General features: G+C 46.2%; 1 protein-coding gene across 1 annotated transcript in view; it reads left to right on the top strand.

Moving 5' to 3' along the window:
- Nucleotides 1–19897, top strand: part of ITPR1 (inositol 1,4,5-trisphosphate receptor, type 1) — a 166336-nt gene extending 146439 nt beyond the window's left edge. Inside the window, exons 54-57 of the mRNA XM_009330621.1 lie at nt 773–938; nt 1705–1865; nt 13360–13521; nt 18597–19897. Coding sequence (XP_009328896.1) covers nt 773–938; nt 1705–1865; nt 13360–13521; nt 18597–18683 — 576 coding nt within the window. The 3' untranslated portion in view covers nt 18684–19897. The remainder of the gene's footprint in view (nt 1–772; nt 939–1704; nt 1866–13359; nt 13522–18596) is intronic.
- Nucleotides 19898–21240: the final 1343 nt, after the last annotated feature.

Here is a 21240-nt window from a genome sequence, read left to right as displayed (position 1 = left end):
TCACAGTACCCAAAGCTGCCCATATAGCTGCTGCTTTAGCTGTTTGTGCCCATTTGAGTCTCGGGCTGTCTTCCCTCTGGTCACTCCCCAAAACCGCATTAGGGGGCAAAGGAGAAGTCTTGGTCAGAGTGAATACTTTTCTGTATTGTCTGCAATTTCAAAGTGTTTTCTAATATTTAGCCTTATTTTCAGCTTACAGTGGTTTAAAAGTTACATGATTCTTAATAAAAGTTTGGGACCCAACTGGCAGGATGATTCTGAAAATGGGGATTAGGTATTGGGGTATTCAGGCCTGCAATAAATACGAAATGGGTACCGGGAAGTCCAACTTAATGTCCACATGCGTGGTTGTTAGCATAAATGAGATTAATACTATTAAATTCCAGTAAAAGACTTTATGGTCAACACTGATACTGTATTGATATATAAGCAGATTAATACAAGGATATAATTTTGGATGGGCTTGCAGGGTGGGGCTGAGGAGATAACAAATTTCAGTGTGTGAGAGAGGACAGACTTGGACACAGTAAGCAGAAAGCAACTCTGTAGAGATCGCATACCGGTAGCTGACTAATTCGGCTTTTCTTTCAGTAATCTTGCATTCTAGTTTCACTTAATGTTTTGAGTTGTAAGTTATCATTGGAGAGCATCAGAAATGCAGACTCTAAGGGGGGGTTGTGGGGCAGCGTACTCTGCTGAACTGAGAAAGGCATGGTAAGGGTTAGATATGCACGTATTTGAGTTGTTAATTATTAAAATATGTATCTTGCAGGAACCTCTCTTTGCTGCTAGAGTGATATATGATCTGTTATTCTTCTTCATGGTCATCATTATTGTCCTTAACCTGATTTTTGGTGTGATCATTGACACTTTTGCTGATTTAAGGAGTGAAAAACAGAAGAAAGAAGAAATTTTAAAAACAACTTGCTTTATTTGTGGTAAGTGTAGAAACACACTTAAGAGTAAGGGGTTACTCTGTCAAAGTCAGAGGTAGCTACAAACTAGAAGGAAACAGGAGTCTTGAATTACTGGCTGTTCGTACCTTGCATTCCTCAGCTAGTTGATTTTTTCAGGTACCACGTGCATAGGAGCTTGGCAGCAGGAAGAGATGGGGGATGTATGCTCCGTATACCGCTTTTTCCTCAAACCCTTAGTTTCTGTTTCTCCTGTGCTTCAAAGAATAGCTTCCTATTGGAATGGGAGAGATTTTTATAAACAGTCGTTTTTCCAAGGGTGCAGAGTGTTGAGTAGTGCCTGTGAAAGTTTTTGCCGTCAGTAGGTTGGGAATTAAGCTGCCAAGCCTTTGAGGCCAGTGCGGTTCAATGAGATGGTCATGTAACACACAGACTGGCAGAAGGAGCCTTTGGAATTTTGCTGCAAAGCAAATGTTGCATTTGGTATCATTTTGCCTAAAAATAGGAGATGAGTTATGAAATCCAACAAACTGGTTGCATTTTCTTAACCAAAAGTTTTCTGGTTTATGTATAATAAGGGTGAGCAGTACTTGTTATGCCTTCTTTCCTCTTCTCACTACGTTGTGGCCATTTGTTAGAGAGTTTATCCCTGTTATTCAGTGTTTCGTTCATTTAAGAATGACTGTGACTTAAGTGCAGCAGACTGTAGAAACAAGTTTTGTTCTTAGAGCTCATTTTTCTTAGTACCCGTTCGTAAATACTAAGGGTTATATATGTGTCACTCTTGTAGGTTTGGAAAGAGATAAGTTTGATAACAAGACAGTCACATTTGAAGAGCACATTAAAGAAGAGCACAATATGTGGCATTATTTGTGCTTTATTGTGTTAGTGAAAGTAAAAGATTCAACAGAATATACAGGACCAGAAAGTTACGTGGCAGAAATGATCAAGGTGAGTTTGGAGTTTTGCCTTTTTTTTTTTTTTTCCCCTAGATTAGACCAACCTACTGGCATATTTGGTAAATATAGTGCTCTGTATTTTATTTATTTTGTAAGCAAAAACTTGGAGTAAGACTTTTCCTACAATAATAGGCTTAATCCAATGCCTTTCCTTTTAGAAGCATCTTCTAAAGATAATATACTTAAGATATTCTTGGCAAGATAACTCGATAAAAGACATTGCGTTGATGGCAGCACGTTGCAGCATGCTGCAAATGGATGGTACAGGCAGAGGCACTCGTGGGAGCCGACATGCGCTGCAGCACCGCAGTCACACCACGATTTGCATCTGCATACCTGCAGCTTCTCAGCCTCTAAAGCGCTCCTGCGTGTATGCCAAAGTAGGTGGCAGTGAGCAGTGACAACTAGGTAGTCTCCATGGTTTTAAATCAGGTGAAGAGAAGCTATTCTGTTTTGAAAAATAATGTTTAAGGGAGAATATTTTCAAGCTGGTGGAAGTGTCTGAAGTATGAACAAACAGTTATACTGTTATACAAACAGTTACACAAACGAGTGTAAATATCTTGAAGTGACTTGTAGGATTTGTTGTCATATGATTTTAGCTTATTTTTGTAAAAAATCACTATCTGCTCAATTGTAAGGCCTTTTAATGAGAGAATTACAAGCCTCATCTCTGCCAAGCTGCAGGTTCAGAGCTCCTAGAGTTAAACTCTAAACCCCAATTACTAATCTGCGTGTCTTCGGAGGGTTAGCAAAAGCTGTTTCTGGTTTGTAAAATTTCAATTAGTTATTTCTTTATTTGCCTTCAGACAAATAAATAGCAGAATACTTTTCTTATTTGTATCTAGCTTTTTTGCTACAGAGGTGCGACCTACCTTTAAGCGGGCAATTTGTCGTGGCCTGGTCAGCATGTAAATCCCACCAAGATCTCTTAGAGGTTAAACATGTTACTTCAGGGTCACTAAAGTGTATGTCCTAGTTCTGAATTTCTGCCTCTGTAATGAGGGCTTAAAGAAATCTTGTGAGCAGTCACCTGATAGAGGATTAACACAGCGAGATAACTAAGTACATCACTGCTGCTTTCTAGTCTGACTGATTATATTGCTCCCTTTATTTATCCCACGGCAGCAAGCACTACTTCAGGGGGAAGCACTCTACTCTTTAAAATGTTTCTGCTTGTAAAAGATGATTTTGTGTTGTGTTAAAACTAGTTTTAAAAAAAGCAAAAGATTCAATTAATGAACAATTTATTAACAAATTATTATTTCAGATTAACAGTTCAAATTAGATAAGAACCAAAAACCAGTCACTGAATATGTTTGCAATAAACGCAAAAACTGAAGAACTTTTACCAGAATTCCCATTCATTGTAGTGTCAGCAAAGGGTAATTACTATGTGTTGAATGGGAATATGGATAAATTATGCATAGACCAAATGTCTCATGCAGATACAATTTTATGTAACTATATGCTCTAGGTAGAGGTTTGAAGTATGTCTTGTAGTTGGTGGGTTTTTGCATTTCATGAGCCAGTTTTCAATTGAGAACTAACAGCAGGGTCTCGCCGCAGTGCTGTTGGAAGCATGGTGTAACCGTACGAGCCGTGGAATAGGAAGTAAATTTGCTTTGCACATCAGCGGTCTGCCACGACCCGGCACAGGCGTGACCGGAGCAGCTCGGGCTGCCGCTGCCCTGACGTGGTAGTTCTCAGCAGCATTTTGCATTTGTCCTATTCCTTAGGACTGCTCTGGCAAAGCTTACTCTGAAACTCAGAAGCAATTTCTTTCCATCGTCCTTTAACATTAAAAACATTCTTTTCTACCCTAGAAAATCCAAATGTAAAACATGATGAATATATTTCTCTACCAGACTTGTTTTAAATGCTTCTATAAGAGTCAGAAATCCTTTTTTCTGCCTAAGGTGTATGTAGGAGTAACTTGGGGCGTGGTTCATCTTGTACTCAAGCCTTCTGTCTTCGTCCCATGAATCTAGAAGGACAGGCAAAAGGAAAGCTTTAAATATGTCAGTGGCTCCAAAGATTGAGATTCACCTGTTGGAGGTGATGGTTTATTTTGTATTTGCACAGAGGGCAAACGGGAACCTCTGGTTGCTTAATGTCTGCAGCTACCAGATTCTCCTGGAAAGCCTACTTATGTTATGGTTAGATTTAAAAGGGATTTTCTCACCACATTTTCAGACTGAAGGTGGCACTCTAACATCTTTGATAATGACAAAGATGGGGCATGTCTTTTCCATGGGCTGTTTTGCGGTACCATTGTTCAGCTGCAATTTATACCCATTTTTAGTAGTTGAGGGTAGGAAGCATAATGTGCTCCAAATCATACTGTGATGACAGAATACACCTCAAATACACTTCACGTTTGCTCTGACTCCCAACAGAATATCTTTAGAAAACTCTTGGATTTCTGCCTTTTGGCAATAGTAAAAAAAAAAAAAAAAATTTTTTTTTTTAAATTGCCTCTGCCATTTAGGATTTATGGGTTATTCCAACACAGAACATGAAAAAAAAAAAAAAAACCACCCCCAAAACCCCACGAATTTAGGACACTAAAATTATATTCACCATCACCTTGTGAGTTGCATCCAGTGTTGCTTGTACAGTGCTTCAAAGATATTTTAAGCACTATGGTATCAGAAGAATCCTGGACAATTTCGCTTATGCTGGTTAGTGAATATTCAGAAGCTTTAAGAGTGGTCTTGAATTTTGATGTTTTCTTGTCTAAAAATGTGTGTAGAAAGGTAATTTTGAGGCTATCCACTATACTGGAGATGGCAGAGCTGAATCTTGCCCATAGAATTAATCTTGTAGCCCGCAAGATGAATCTGACCCAGCATAAAAGAAATTGTAGCCTTGAAAAATCAATGAATTAACTACAGTTCCTCAGTGAATTTTATATTTCTTCATGGATAGAAGCTCATTAAGTTAAAACGCAGCATGCAGAAAGAAGTCAACAGTTCAACTTGGAAACAGTTTACGGTTTAAAAGTATTTTGAACACTGTAAGCCTGATCAAAACAAATATTAAAAAACAGTGATCTGACAAAATAAAATCTAATCTACTGTGTTTTAGTACTGATTTGTAACTATACCTTCCATAACGCTTTTCTGATACAAATATGGGTCTGTTGGTGCTTGCAAACTTGGATTGTTTTTGTTCAAGTCCCCCCCGTGTTTGCGGAGCCCTGTGTGTTTATGTGCCGCCGCGTGGGAAGCCAGGCTGCAGTGGTCTTGTAGCTACGAGTCCAGACTTTTGATAGGAGGCCTGGAATTCATCGCCAGCTTTTCCCCCTGTAAATAGGGATAACATTCACTTTCATCAGTAAGGTGAGCATGTGCCTGCTGTGATACATGATGTAAAACTTGGGATATCTTAAGAATCTTAGCTGGGAATTGCTAAAGCAATGCAACGGGGGAAATGGGATTGCTGGTTCTGTTTGATGTAGAAGCTGAGCTTGCGTACACGCCCGAGCTGCTGCGGTGAATCATCCGCTGTCCTGAAGTCCTTACCAGCCCTGGCAAGGTTGATAACCTCATGGATTTCAGGAGATGGCAAACAGAAGCTTGGCATGAAGCAGCGCATCTTCGAAATGCATTCTTGAGCCACCTCCTAGTATCTATTTAATAGCACAGACCGTACTGTAGGATTACCACATCTAGTGGTAAAGATGGTCTTTAATTCTTGGTGTTTATAAAGCCCTCCTGATGACCTAGCTTCTGTTCATCTGGCTAAATCACTGCAGATGTGCACTTAAGATAGTGAGGCTTCAAGATGGATCGATGTCTTTTGAAAAGTGTTTATCTGGAAAGTATGCTAATGGTGCTGCAGTGCTGGTAGTCCAGTGCTTCCTGTGTTTCCCAGGAACAAAGGCATACGGTTCAGCTGCTGTGTGGCTTTGTAGTCACCGGGGAAGATCAGGTGATGTCTGAATAATACCATGTGTGTAGGAGGTGGGGGGGGATCCACTTATCGTGTTGGCCAGACGTTGACATCCCCACCCAAATGACTAATGTGAACTCGGAGCAACTCCCTACAGATTAGTTCATTTAAATGTCTTATCTGCCTGTTCTGCCTTGAGAATTTCTTCTTAAGTATTCTGCGTTTGCCTGCAGTTACTGTGGCAGCCTCGCTAGCAGCAGCCCCGGCAGTACAGCTGTCACTTGAGTCTTGGCAAAGGTCTGCTGCAAACAGCTGTTTGCAGGCATTTATAATATGTAAAAATTCTTACTCTGAAGCTCGATACATAGAAAACCACATATGCACTTTGGGTTTGTGTGCATTCATAAGCCGCTGTGCATGCAGCTGCGGTGTGCTGTCACTTGCATGGACAAATATTTGCATACACAACTCTTGCATACCCTAACATGGGGATTTGCCTATATACCTTCACATCAACATTTGATCAGTGTGGGTAAGAGCCACATGGCTGTGAGTGATTTTATGCATGCAGATGTGCATATTAAAAAATAAAGGCTTGTTCGGAAACGTTTTTAGCACAGCGCTTCCTAACTAGCTCTTGTAGTTTCCACACATTTTTTTTAATCTAGCGTTGCACCAAGCAGGATACATGTCATTAACTTTTCTTACAAAAGCAAGGTAGAGAGGTGTAAGGGATTGCCCAAGCTCACATGTCCAGATTGAGAGCGTTGAGTCCTGAATTTTCAACTGGATTGTGTTGTCATTTGAAAATGAACCATTTATAAATACGAGTGATGGTGCAGACATCCTTAAAGGAATTTGGAATGGAAATGAAGACTAAAGATTTCCTTTTGTGCCCTAATTAACCTCTGCCTACAAAACTGGAGATTTTGTTGGGCTTTTCTTCTTTTTGTCTGGAGCTATGTGCCGTACCATAATTGGAAAGTATTTCTTATTACTGTTTTGAGTGTCCAGTGTAGCCTGTAACTTCTGCCAAGACGTAGCCTCCTAGTAAGCAAAGGTAAGGTTTCACCAATGTCAGGCTTTTAAAATTACATGCTTCTAGAAGTGCAAGTTCAACTTGAAACCTCTCCTAAGGAGTTAAACACCCAGCCACGATTGTTGCTGTGCTCTGAAACTCAGCAGAAGTGTGTGATTCACAGTCTGCACGAGGCTCACATGATGATGGCTTTGAAGGGTTACTGTGTCCCCAGGCTCTAGATCAAATATAATTTGGTTGGAGATGGCCAAGACTGGATTTGAAGTGCAGCACCTATGGGAATAGCAAGTGGTAGGCCACGATGCTTCAAACCCAAAGCATTTCAAAAGGGGCTTAATGATTCCAGCATTGGTGAAAGACGTGTATGTAGCTGAAATTACAGTCTGAGAGAGTATTAGGAACTTAGTTACATTCGTGTGTAATTCATACTTGGAAATCCTGTACTTTGGGGCAAAATCGAAAAGATTTGTCACATCAGTGCTTACCAACCCAATTGCAGACACGGAAGAGAGCAGCCCATACAAATAACTTGTATGCAGTTGCTCGATTATAGGTGAAGAAACTGGGGTTTCGGGGCTCCCGGTCGCAATGACACTGGGTGCAAGCCAGGAGAGGAGGAGGACTGAGGAGGTCAGGATCTGAACTGGAGCTGGTAGTGCTTAATTTGGTGGTATCTTCCCAACAAGCTGCATCTTGAGATGCTTTACCAGAGTTAGCCAATATAATTACAGGGTTAAACAACAAATAATAGCAGAGGCATAGAAGAGCCGAGAGGTGTGTTTGGCAGAAGGCCCTTGGCTGCTGGAAACACTGTGTCATAGGCACGGGTCCGGAGCTTTGCATTTAGATAGCGAAGCAACTTGTTCCACCCTTTGAATTGGCATTAAGGTGCAAACCAGAAGCTGCGTGGGGAGAAATGGTTGGTCAGCCTCATCTTCCCCACACAGCGTTAGTATGCTCTTCCCTCCAGAGGGTGTGCAAGCTGGCGTGCCCTGCAGCATGCTCTAGGAAAAAAAACTCCTGTTGCTGGCGTTAACCTTACGTGGCCGAGTTCTTGGTTTTCCCTGATAAACCACCTGGGCAGGCATCCGTGCTGGGAGTATCGGGTTAGCATCCCCACTAATGAGTCAAGGGTTTCACTTTGGCCAAGCATGTGGCAGGAAAAGGGCCTGGGCGGGTGAAAACAGAAGCAAAGGCTTCAGCCCAATTCTGTGTAATGGTTTGTTTGCATAATGTGTTGGGATACGGGTGGATCCCAAAGCAGCTTGCAGGGTGGGTGCCGTGTCCTTGCTGCTGGGGCACTGCCAGAGCATGCCTGGGAGGGAGGGGGAAGGTTTCCAACTGGAAACCATCGAGGGTGACACGCTGGGGAAAATAAACCGCTCAGTCTGCAATGCTGGCCAGCACGAAAAAGCCCCGTGGGCCCGTGTGTGCTGAGGAGGTGGCCCGGGGCTGGGGCGAGGTGGCCGTCCCCTGAGTCATCGCTGCCGCCTCCTCCAGCCCGGCAGTGGCGGGGAGCCCGTGACCCCGTGCCGCGGGGCGCGCCGGGCCGCCCGGGCCATGCCGGATGCGTTGTGCAAGAGTAGGTGGGTGACTGCAAGCCATCGCCACCAGCAGCTGTTTCTTCAGCCTTTGCATGCTTAATTGTTTTGTCCTGCCCAGCTGATCGTGGTGTAACACGTCCTATTTAAAATGTAGATCCAAACAGCCAGAAGTAGGTTGCTGCGGAGAGGTGGCACTGTCCTTTCTGCAAGAGTAAGGAGATCGCCTTCAGGGATTCCCACGGGGGCCGTCCGCCTCAGTCACATCAAGCTGGGTGTTACTTGGTGGGGTACCTTCACCGCTGGTAAACACAATGCTAGGCTCAAGTGGGTTACCCACAGCAGAACTGTCACTGGGATGTACGGGGGGATCATTTTATATAGGGATGCGGTCGTCTTCCACCTTTGGAAATAGTGTCTGTCTTCCAGATTCCCTGCTCTATGCCAGCGCAGAAGCCGCTTAGGTATTTAATCTATGGAAACAGTGAAAAAGGAGATTTTTATATCATTAGCCTTATATCATCAGCCTCCTGTTTAAAGACATGGTGGATGTGAGGGTTTGAAAATGCTCTTGGTGTGTAGGGGGGGCACTGTTGAGTGCCATTCTTCATGGAGAGGGGAGAAGTGCAGCTTGGTGTGGAAGAAGTGATGGTGAGCCCTTTGCAGTAGAAAGAGAGAACCTGACGTGAGGCTTTTTCCAGGAAGCACAAGAAAGAACCAAGAGGAGTTTCATCTCGCCACAAGCAAACAAAAAAATTAATTTTCAAAGTGCTTCACAAAGCTGTTTAGTAGCTGTATGGGTATGATTTTTAATACACAAGACAGAAACTGAAATTTGCTGCTGCTGCCTTCCCCTACTAAATGACGGCTGCTGGGCAGCTTTCCAGTGGCAGGCTATAGGGATTTATTTTGAAAAGCATTGAATTAGCCCTTCAGCACCCCATAAATATTAGGCACAGGGGCAGCTGAATAAATGGAGACCCAGAAGAGGAGCGGTGACTTCCTTTGGGTGGCCAGCGGCACGGTGGTGCCGGAGGCGAGGACAAGCCCCGGTCCCTGCGGCCACCTCCTGCCCGAGGAGCGGAGCTAATGCATCTCTTGGCACAGCTCATGCTGAGGTTGCCTCAGAAACCTTTCTTAGAATAAACTCTTCGGCAGAAGCAGGGAGGAGCGGGTGCTTCTCAGAATGAATTGCATCTGCATCATGCAGCACCGCTTCCTCTTTTTCAAATTTCCAATCGTGGACGGTCAGCATCACCCCCATGTCTGAGATTTAATGATACTTGCTTTACAAGAGGGACTTTTCCAACTTTACCTAGAAAAGAGCTAACCCGAAACCCAGCACTTGCGGTTAGCCAGCTTCCGTCAGTGGCTTTAGTCAGTTCGTCTGTTGAAGCAGAGGAAGCTGCAACTGTGACGGGAAGAGGGAGCTGACTGCACACCAGGATCCCGGTGCCTCCGCTTGCAGGAGGACCACAGCAGACAGTGCATAACTGCATTGGTATGCGAGGTGCCAGCAGCCGGGATGGCGCGCAGCGGGACGAGGGGCAGGCAGGAAAAGGGATCAAGGGGGGAGCCTTTCCCTTCACGGCTCAGTGCCTCTTAAAAACTACCAAGCCCCCGGTGAAAGATGTAAGGCTGTATCTTTAAAGGCACCCCGGTGTTCAGTTAAAGTTCAGCAGAAACTAGATCATCAAGATATAAATCTTTTATTCAACCTTGAATAGAAGCGCTCTGCAGAGGGAGCACTGCTGGCAGGCACGGGGCCGAGAGCCGGGCTGGCTGCCGCACGCCGGCCCAGCGGGCTTGTCAGTGACTGACCTTTCTGCCTTCCTGCTTATTTCCGTTCTCACCGTCTCTGCTTGAAGCATCATTATTTATTTATTTAACAGAAACACACCCACCCCCCCCGCCCAAGGGACAGGCGCTCGGGCACAAGTCTGCATTTCAGTAGGCTGGTCACATACAGGCCCCCGAGCTTCTCTCTGCGGTGCTGGTGGAGGTTGTAGGAAGAGGCTGAAGGTTTCCCATGCAAAGCCAGAGCAAAGGGGCATCCCTGCGTGTGTGCAGAGAGGAGGAGGAGGAGGAGGAAGAGGTGTGCCCCTGCGTGCTGGCAGCATCCCTGCTGCCCTCTCCGGAGAGGTCCCAGCAGCCACCATGGGTCAGCAAGTTCACTGGTGCCTGTGTTACCTGCATCGATGCGGTTTTACCTGCACGTCTGTCCCCACGGTTCCTCACCTCAGGGTGTTTGCCAGGCTTTTTGGGTGAACATCCCCTTATTTCTTGCTGGGTGGCAGCTGGACGCTTCCAGGTGAACTCTGGGTTTCAGTCGTGCCAACAAGCTACATGAAACCTGAACAGGAGTGCAGGTTATGTCCAGCCCCATGACACAGGCAATGTGATGCATAGGTCCTTCCCTAAGCCTGTCTCTGCACAGAAAATTTCCAGGTGCCCCCGTTAACTCTTTCACAGATGGAACAGGACTTAGCAGTGGCATTGCCAGTTCCAGGCTCAAAAGTGAGTCCTACCCTCACAGCTCAGGAGACTGCCTGGGGGACCGTGAGTCTTGTCTGCTCTTCGTTAGCCTTCTCCTTTCTCAGCTTGTGGAGTTCATGTGGAGCGTTTTTGTTTTTCATCTTTCACCATTGCCAGGAGAACTGGAGAGGCGCTTTGTTGGTTTTTTTTTCAAGTGGAAACCAAGATTTCCCATACTCAAGTGACTTCAAGAGCTGGGGCTTTCAGAAAACCAGTGAGTATGAAACTCCTGACAAGCCTGCAGAAGCTGGCAATGCTATAACGCTCGCTGGTTTGATTTCACCATCCGAGACTGCCCGTCACCTTCCCTGCCTGTAATGATCAAGTTGCAGCCTCTGCAGCAGCGACAGCATTTGCTTATATTGCAAAGTAACATTAGAAGAGGTTTGGGGTATTTGTTAATAAAATGCTGCTGGCTGGGAGGAAAGGTTGGTGTTTCCAGGTCCTGCTCCCCTCATCCCCTCCATCCTTCACAAGGATGGGGCTTGGAAAGCTCTGGGGATGGGCTTGGAAAGCTCTCCTCTTTGGGAACAAGTAAAGTAACAGTATTTCCACAGCGAGTGAGGAATGGGCAGGAGGTGGGCAGGAGCTTCAGGGCTCTGCTCTTGCATCTGCCTAGAAACCTCAGGACACGGACCTGAGGGTCCAGGCAAACCTGTGAATATCAATTGCGTTTTAGTCTAATTTGCCTTGTCTTTGAAAACCTCTCGCCTGGAGGAGAGCGGGGAGGGGAACAGCAGTTGTTTTAGTTTGTTTTTCCAGTGTGGGGAGGGGAAATACTTTGGGGGGGAGGTGCTGGACCTGAGCAGAAGTGGCGAGCCTGCCCTCTCTTCTCTAACGAGGATTTTACTACGGCTGGAAGAACGCAGGGAAATGTTGCCTGTTACTACTATTAAATCTTAATTGTGGGACTGTCGTTCCCTAAAGTCCAAAATATTTTGGCACTTGTCTTGATAAAGGCATATTTTTTTGTACATATATTTTTCCTTTTATTAGCAGAAACCATCTGCCCTGTAAACAGAGATCAGGAGAAAAAAACCTTCCTGGCAGTTTTGCATCATGTGGGAATCCTGTGGTGCGCTGCATGGGAAAGGGCCTGCTTTCTGCCTTTTAATCTCGGCAATAGTAAACTCCAAGCAGATCAGAAGCAACTAATTTAAGATGATGAATCTTGGCATCGCATCTGAATTGCAGAAAGGACGTGACTGTAAATCTCTATAGAGGTGCACAACCCTGATTTTAGCAGGATGGATGCTCCTGGGAATGAGTGAGCGTGGAGGGGGAGCAGAGAGGTGGGGGAGCGGGTTTGAGTTAGAGATTTAGGCAGGGAATGGCAAAAAGCCAAAGAGAGTTTGCAGTGCCATAAAAATAAGCCGTAGGTTTGAGAGAAAGCCCAGCGAAGAGCCTGGCCTGTGAAGCGGGGCGAACTTTGGTCGCCGTTAATCAGTGACGTTGATCGATCTTTGGTTGGGGGTACTGTTAATCTAGTAGGCTATTACCATTTGATCCGGTTTGTTTAAAATATTGCCAGTTGTCGCAGTGTCACCTATGAGAGTGCACACATCCTTACCTCATCCAGCGTTAGTTTAACATCCATTTTAGAGAGTATCTCCGGCGTGGGAGGAGAACCAGACTAGATAGGAAACCAGTTCAGTGTTGAAATTTAAGGTGTCAAGATGCGGTATGCAGCCCTCCTCCTGTTTTGTGGCTTTCTATTCCGTTCCTGCTTTTATTTTTAACATCACTGGTGTGTATGTGAGTGTACGTGTGAGCCTCTACGTACATATTAATAAAACCGAGCATGTGTCCACTGAAGTTCCTGACTGTAACTTAAACATGGAATATTAGAGAATTAGTATGCCTGAATGAAAACTTTATTATAAGCAATTCATTGTAATTTAATCTGTCCCACATTTTAGCCTGAACTAGCCAGTCAGAATATGAATTTTCTTCCTTTTTCTTTTTCATTAAAATAAAAAAATATTTCAACTATGAGAGTATTTCCAGGTAGAACATGGTTTCTTTCATTAGAAAGCACAACTAAACTTTGCTTGACCAAAAAAGCAAGCCAGCTTTATCAGCAGAAAATCTCCAACAAACACAAATTAAAAGACTGTAAGATGGCAGCAGGTTTCTAGCACTGGAAAATGCTTGTCCAGACATGAAATCTGGTTTATTGTCCAGTATCACACTGAAATGTATCTGAAAAAGAAATGGCTGGGGAGAGTGAGTTGCTGGAAAGGAAAAGCCAACAATAAGCAGCCTTAATTTTCAGTAGTTACATCTGAAGTGCCTCATTGCCTGTAGCAGGCAATTTTGCAGACTTTCCAGTAAGATGCAAATGAAAATAACTACAGAGCTCGTGTATCTGAGGAGTGTCCCCGTGTGGCATTAAAGATCTGTCTGCGCTCAGCCACTCGGGTGCAGGTTTTCATTTGGCAAATGCTAATGGTGAATTCGTGTGTGATTCTCAGGAGAGAAACCTGGACTGGTTCCCTCGGATGCGGGCCATGTCGCTTGTGAGCAGCGACTCGGAAGGAGAGCAGAATGAGCTGAGGAACTTGCAGGAGAAGTTGGAGTCCACCATGAAGCTTGTGTCCAACCTCTCTGGCCAGCTGTCAGAGCTTAAAGATCAGGTAAGGGAGAGCTGGCTGCGAACGTGCGGCCACGCATTGGTACAGGCAGGACAAAGGTCCTGCGAGCCGGTTGTACAAAGTGGGGTTTTACAGCTCCATGGGTTCCGCAAACCCCGTGAAGGAACTTTTCTGAAGTAACTCGTGTTTAGGAAAGAAGTGAGCAAACAAAGCGTCCCTCCAAAGCCCTGCGCCCCAGCTGACCTGCCTGGCAGTGCTAACTGAACCGGTGTAGTCCAAAGTGGCCACCTCCAGAAAGGGGAAAACTTGCATTAAAAAAATCAAAGCTGACGTTAACTTAAATCAGTCATCGCTGGTGCAGGCAGCCTGTATGTATGTATGTGGTGGTGTTGTTACAGGTTTTGACCCTAAAACCTTAGCACGATCCTGTAAGTCAGAGGGTGTGATAGAAGTGCTGTGTTGCTGCGCAGACCTCAAAACCCACTGAGAAACTGGAGAAATATTTGAGTGGTTAGCTTGCACTGGTCTCCTCCGATAGCACAGCTATCACTGTGCTGCTAATGCAGATATAATTTGGCTGCTGTCACGCTTTAGGCTGCAGCACAGACAGATGTACCCACAGAAATACTTTGCACTGCAGCATGTATTGCTGCTGCTTAACACGTGAATGCTGCATAGACCTCTGAGTATTTTTTCGGTGCAGCGGTTCTTTCTGTAGCAAGAGTTCAAGGACTTGTGTTAACTTTTGGCGTGGCTGGGGCTCGAGGGGATTGTTCCCAGCCCAAACCCAGCGATGGCTTTGTGAAAGCCACAGAGGCAGCAGGGCTTTATTTCACGTTGTCCGTATGGATTACAGCCTAACTGGAAGTACAAGGGAAAATGCTGTTGCCTGCCCTGGTGGGAGCTGTTTGTGGCGGCAAAGTGACTAGCTGCTTATCTTTATGGATTAATAACCCGAGCCAGATGGTTCAATTAGTTAAGTTTATATAGATATCGGCAGTGGATAAAATTAATTGCTGACTTGCACACGATGGTATCCTGGGGCAGTCGATGGAATTGCCCAGGGCAGAAATGGCCAACAGATTTGGTCTGTTATCTTTTCAGACGTGATCTGTCTACTCTAGCGCAGTTGGCACAACTCTCTCCAATACTAATCGGATTTCTGCTTCCCATCTCTGCTCTGGGTTGGCCGGGTTTCTCTGTAAGCCAGTTATCTTCATGGAGACATGAGTCTGTGGAAGCCAGTATTGACTGAGAACCCGTCTCCCTGCCTTCCGATCACGCTCTGCATTTCTGATGGAGCTGGGCCCTTTTACCCGACACCCCACAGAGCACAAGGAAGGGATTAACGTGTAGGATTGGGAGCAGAAAACCTTGCTGCTCTTGGCTGTAATTAGTTTTCAGAGACTGTGCCATGGACCCCCTCGCTCTAGTTGGTTTTGAGGATGGAGGATAAAGGCAGTTGCTCTTTTGTCTGTGCTTTAATACTTGCCGGGTAGTGGTTTTGCTATTTTTCCTGGAAACAATTATCTTGAAACATGCGTCTTACGTCTTCTTGTTGAAGGGTCTGACTCAAAGTGGTCTGCAGTCACCAGGAGTCTTTCCATCGGCTGCAGCCAGCTCTGGATCAGAATGCATTTATTTCTGAAGCTTGCAGCTCTTGGCTGACCAAGCACTAAAAACCCTTCTCGCTCTTTGTGAAAATAAGAATGAAGGATTTAGCTTTTAGAGAGCTATTCGACTGTAAAAGCAAAAGAGGAAACCAGCTTCATTAATGTTGTGATAGCTTTTAGGAATTCCCCTAAGTACTGTTATTGAGAGCCCTGCTTAAGTTGCAGGATGCTCCAATTACGTGACAAAACCAGTATATCCCTCTTCCTGATCAGGAACTGTCTCCAGGAAAAGGAACTAACTCAGGGAACTTTTATTTGTATTTATTTTCTTGTAATTAAATAAAGGGAAAACCTCTCATTCATTTGCTTTTCAAGCTCGTTAAGTTTCTGGAGACTAATTATTAGACACTGAAATCCAGCATGCCTGCTTTCACAAAGAAGTGCACCAAGAGCCATTAAAATCTTGATCACTTTAATTCTGTGCAAAAAGGTTACAACATAATTGTCTGCAACAGCAGGGGATTAGATGTAATCACCCAGAAGTCCTTTCCAGCGCCATCCTCTGATGTTAGTAAGTGTGAGGCATCTCTAATAGACGTTGGCTTCTCGCTCGGGATGGTCCCCTCGCACCAGCCGGCACCCCTGACCTCCGTCGCCGCAAGCGTGACTCATTGCTGGAGCCGCTGCTCGGGTTGGCTTCGTTGGAGCGGGCTGGCAAGCAGCAGAGCGGGCAGACGCTGGCGTGTCCCTGCGTGCATGTACGGTCGGTATCCTGCTCCTGCACTTCGCACGTGCCCTGGTCCTGTTCCTGGAGTTAACTCCAACTCACCCGTAACCTTTGGAACGAGGCAGCGTGCATCTGTGCATTTATAGACGATTATCAGAGAGTCCAGCTTGACTCAGGTGAACTTCAGGCCCCTTGGTTTCGTTTTTTAATCCTGTCAGCATTACTGCAGTAGCCGACAGCTCCCCTGCAACACGTCGTGCGTAGCTTTTATTGCCTTTTAGGCCCAGGTGTACAGGCGCTGCAGCTGTAAAGCTTTTGCAAGAGATTCGCTCTCCAGGTAAATGTGATAGAGATTAAAGTTGCTCCATCTTGCAGCCCTGTGCCCTCTAGACAAGCATTATGCATCTTGCAGGATTAATAACGTTCTGCATCAACATTGCAATTGCATTTCTCTCTCTGCTCTAGGCTCGGCTGCTTTATTCTTCCCTTTTTTTAAAACGCACGTCTTCTACGTACACCTGCGTCAGGGTGCACCATCCCTTTTTTCTACAGTGCATGAAAAATATCTATTACAGTCCCTTTTCATTGTTATTTTTTCTTTCCGTTTTTATTTCATGTGTCCTCCGAATCAGTTTATTGGCTGTGTGAAATTGTGGCTCTTAGTTTGCTCAGTGAAGCTAATTAGTGTAAATGGGCATTCTTTAAATGAAGTCCTCATTGCCTCTCTGCATTTCCAACTTGTGGGTTATCTTAGAAACAGTTTAAAAAAATCCCAGCTGGTTCAGCCGGGGCGGGGCTTGTGTGTGTGTCTGAGACCGGAGAGTGATGGGAAGACCCCTCTCCCCCTGCTCCCGTTTGCCTGCGAAGCGTTACAAGCCTTTTGTGAAAATAGACTTCCAAAAGTGCGGTACAGAGGACTGGGAGGTGTGACCTGTCCTCGGGAGGCTGCGGTCATCTTCCTGGAAAGGTAAAATAACAGTTCTGCCTCCCTTGGGTCAGGCGATGAGCAAGGCACTTGGGCTGCAGTCGAGTTTAATTATGGTTTCAAGAGGAATTACCGTATTTCAGTCCTTTCCCCAGTGGTTAAATGAGTGTAATTACACACAGCTAGCCTGAGTGAAAGCAACGGTATGCGCAGTGCTGTACGACCCGTGGGACATGGAGGAGCCCTTTGGAGGTTGCCCAGAACTGCCTGTTTTGACCAATTCCTTTCCCCACAATGAACTCCAGACCTGAGGTTGGCCGCCGGCCGGCTGCCCCAGCGTGCCAGGGTACCCTGTGCCGGAGACGGGAAGACTATTCACCATTGCCAAAACTGGAGTCTTTAAACAAATACATTCAAGTGCGTGTTACAAATGAACTGAGTGTGTGAGCACGCTATCTCCCTTCTCCTGGAGTTACTTCCACAAGCAATTCTATTGGCTGACATTGGTCATTATATATCCAAAAACTGAAAAAATTAGATTGTGGATGTAGTTGTTACAGGAAAAGCATTGCAGGGAACTTAGTTAATTCTCATAAAGAAAAATACTCTAAATTGTATCTTATGCTTGAATGAAAAATGACTTTATCGGGCAAGTCAGCCAGGTTTTCCGGTGCGTGGGTGTGCTGCCGGAGTCACCGGTGGGGTCCTGCGAAGCCCTGGTGAGCCGGCTGGCCTGCCCCGGCACACCCGTGCCCGTTACCGCAGCCAGGCGTGCTCAGCCTGGGGGAAGGAGCAGCAGAAGCGGGACATGAGCACGGCTGCTTGTGCACACCGTTGGTGCCAGCACGGATCACGTGCAATGGCATGGTTGTGCGTGTGCACGTTGCTTTGAGGGTGCGGGGGGCTCTCGGTGGAGCCCGGGTGCCCAAAGAGCAGCGTTGGGCTCCCCTCGCCACGGTGTTCCAGGGGCGAGGCGCTGTCCTGGCATCCTCCTCGGCACAGCTGCTGCAAGCCATCCCACGTGTCGGCTCCTCTGAATCCGAGATGCGGTCGCAGAGGGAGCGGTGGAAAGTGCGTGCAGCGATCCAGCTGTTTGCTGCTGGAGACCCTGCCCACGCCGGAGTTGTTCCTTGCATGGCGTGTCAGCTTATGCAAGTTGTCAGAAACCTCCCAAGGTTTGAAAAAAAATGGAGTGGAGAATTGGATTGTGGCCATTTTTCAATATCAGTAATAAAAAAATGATGATCCACTTTCAGGTCATGATTGCACTAATCAGGAGAAACGTTATTTTATCTGATGGGAAGTGCTGCCAAAGATTTGGCTGTCTGGCAGTGAGGTGGTTAACCTCCTGTCCCTGCCTCGCGTCTTGGCTTTTGGCAGATGGAGAGGGATGTTGGCTCGCTCCTGATGAGAGCGGGAGCGCTCGAGTCTATTCCAGCAAAGACAAGGGTATTCCCAGCCTGACTTGAGGGCTCGCCCCTTTTTTCCGCCCTCTGCGTCTCGTCTGCCTTGTGCGTTGGACCGGTTACAAAGAATTTCTAACGGGGGAGGTTTCTGCGAGCTGCTCTCTGCACTAACTTGCGCTGGCCGCCTGGCTCTCCCGAGCTCTTGTCTTGCAAAACAGTAGTCAGCCCGTACCAGCAAGCTCATGGACGTCCCCGATGAGTGCGCGGGACGGGGCTGTAGTTGCCTCTTCCGTCTATTAGTGCTTGGCGCAGCGGACGGAGGAGCGTTATTTGTAGAAAGTGGGTTTCAGAGCAAAGGCGAAGCGCAGAAGGCAGCGCCGGGTCCTTCGGCGAGCTGACGCACAGGAAGCGTCTAGGCCTAACGAGCAAACTTTTTAATTTTCCAGATGACGGAGCAGAGGAAGCAGAAACAGCGCATCGGTCTCTTAGGACACACTCCGCCCATGAATGTGAACCCGCAGCAACCGGCCTAAGTCGGAGGGGTCACTTACCCCTCTGGCGGCAGCACGAGTAGTGCTAACCCAGAGTTCAGATCCGACCACTGAGGCTGCTTCTGTGTACGTTCGGTTCATTTTGTAAATAACCTGTTTTTATACTGTATGTATATGACTGCTACTATATAAAGTTTTGGGCATATGTATTGTAATTAGAACTGCTGGCACGGGACGGAGGTTAAACTTTGTGCCAAAGCTATCAAAATTGCCTTTTTCTTGGAAGGACTAAAGAGAGCACCTGAATTGCACTTGAAGAGAATATTTGACTATGTGACATGTATTTTGTATTTAAAAGAAAAATAGAATAGCTAGTATTTATGTTTTTATACAATTGTGCAATATGAATTATGCAATCACAATATATTTGTAACTCCTGAATGTCCTGAAGGGAGTGCACATCTTTGAATCTGGTGTGTTAGTACAATGTAATAAATGGTATAAAATTACAGGTGTAAATGAGGCTGCTGCAAAATTGTGTTACTGGTGATTTTTCATACCCTTGGACATTTTTGTACCATGTGTGTAAATACCTTGCAATGCCATATCTGTTGCCTCTTCCTCCCAGAGATAACACTGGGAATCCGTGAGCTGTTAAATTGGTATCAATTAAAGCAAAACATTACTTTGAAGCTTCCAAATGAGGAAAGCAGGAGGTATTTTTCAAGTGACTTCTTCAAAGTACTGAGGCTAGAAGAGCTCAGATACCGGGTTTTTTAAATGCTAAGATTTCTTAAAGGGAACTTTTTATGCAAAATGAAGTTTGGGATGAGGATGCACTGCCGGTGAGTCGGTGCAATCTCCTATGGGCATTTTGTGCCACGACACCGAAAACCTGTCAGGAGGCTGTCCAGGCTTTGCATTCGCAGTGTGTAGGATCCTTTCCTTTTTATTTTTTCATTAGAGACCTACGTGCCTGCTGAAGCTTTAGCGAACAGGCATTGCACCGACTGAAACGTGACCTATCCCGTTAGGACTGTAGCTGAGCACTGACATACGTAATGCTTGTGAGAGAGCCACTGGTTTGAGGTTGGTCTGTCCCACCCCTTCCTCTCCCTCTCCCCCTCCATTTGGTGACTTTCTTTGGTTTCTGATTCTAGAGAGTATGAAAGGAAACTTTTTTCCTCCCTCCAATCTGTTGCATAGTTTTATACATGGACCTCATTTTACAAAAGCTAACTTCTCTGCAATACTGTCTACAAGAAAAAAAAAAAGAAAAAAAAAAGCTGCAAACAGAGCTATGAAAATTTGTAAATGCATAAATATAGGTATTTAAATAAATGATGCAAAATACTCTACGGTCAGAGGCTGCTGGTGGTTTGTCTCCCCTCTCCAGGGTGGTGTGTGGTTGTGTCTGCTGTCGCGCTTGCCCACGCGCCCTGAAAGCCGAGCTGCGGGGGCCTTGCAGGTAAGGACGGTGCTTTTCCCAGCTCAGGGCTTGGGCTTTTAATACTAGAGTGAGTCCTTCCTCCTCCTCCTCCGGCAGCAAGAGGCACTGGTGCCCCGGGAACCTCACCTGCCATGAGTCCAGTTTTGGGTACTTCAGACTCTTACCACTGATATTTTAGGCTTGTCATCCTCAGTCTGGAATGTGCAAGAGTTTAAAAAAAACAAAACAAAACAAAACCGCTCAGCTCCAAGCAGCGTGTGCGCAGGAGCGTTGCTGACTGTGTATTTGGTTTAAGATGGAGCAGGAACTACCTGGTACAATTAATCATCTTTAATCTGGTAAGTGCACGCAGCTGTCTGAAAAAGGTGCATCTCCCTACCACAGGTCATCACGAAACGTCAAAGCGACTGCGTCCGAGGGGGGAGGGAGGGCAGCCTGACCGGCAGCCTCCCAGCCGGAGATCTACTGGTGAGATTGTGACTTCTTAATCACGTGTCGTTTCCATACGTAGCCCGGTAAGTCTGTCTGCCTCCCCTCTGCAGCCACTGGCTCCCAGCAAGGTGTATGCAGAGGGAGCATGACGGATGCGACCGCCGTCGGGGTTGTGCAATGAAGGAGCAGGATTTCGTTTTCTGTGAGCGGCAGAGACGCGTAGCTGACTCACTTCTTCCCTTCGTGCCATCCAGGGATAAGCAGACACACACACAAATCTGTCAGGCTTCCCGGAGTCTCCGCCAGTCAGGTGAGAGGGAGGAGGCTGCAGCGCAGCCTGGGAAGGCATCAGCACAAATGCTCAACATTGTTTCATCTTTACCTTAAAAAGGCAAAAATAGTGGGTGCTTCAGCAAAAGCACAAACCCCAGTCCGCGCGGTGATCCGTGTGAAAATCAGCTGTGTAAAATCTGGTGTTTTCACTTGTGGTTGTCCTTTCCCAGGAGATGGGGGGGATGCAAAAAGCGGTAGTTTTGTTCCTCCCTCTGGTACAGCTGCAGCACGGCGACTGTAGCGAAGCACAACCGCCGCCCTGGCAGCAGAAATGAGCTGGGGCATGGGGCAGGCGGGTTGCCTTGGGGGGGTTGTCACGTGGTGACGCGGAGGGCTTGCACGGTCACACTTCTTCCCCGGCCCAAGCAGAGGCTGCATCGGCTC

The sequence above is a fragment of the Pygoscelis adeliae genome, unplaced genomic scaffold (genome assembly GCF_000699105.1).
Source record: "Pygoscelis adeliae isolate BGI_AS28 unplaced genomic scaffold, ASM69910v1 Scaffold278, whole genome shotgun sequence".
NCBI lineage: Eukaryota > Metazoa > Chordata > Aves > Sphenisciformes > Spheniscidae > Pygoscelis > Pygoscelis adeliae.
This window is presented reverse-complemented; position numbering and strand designations above follow the sequence as displayed.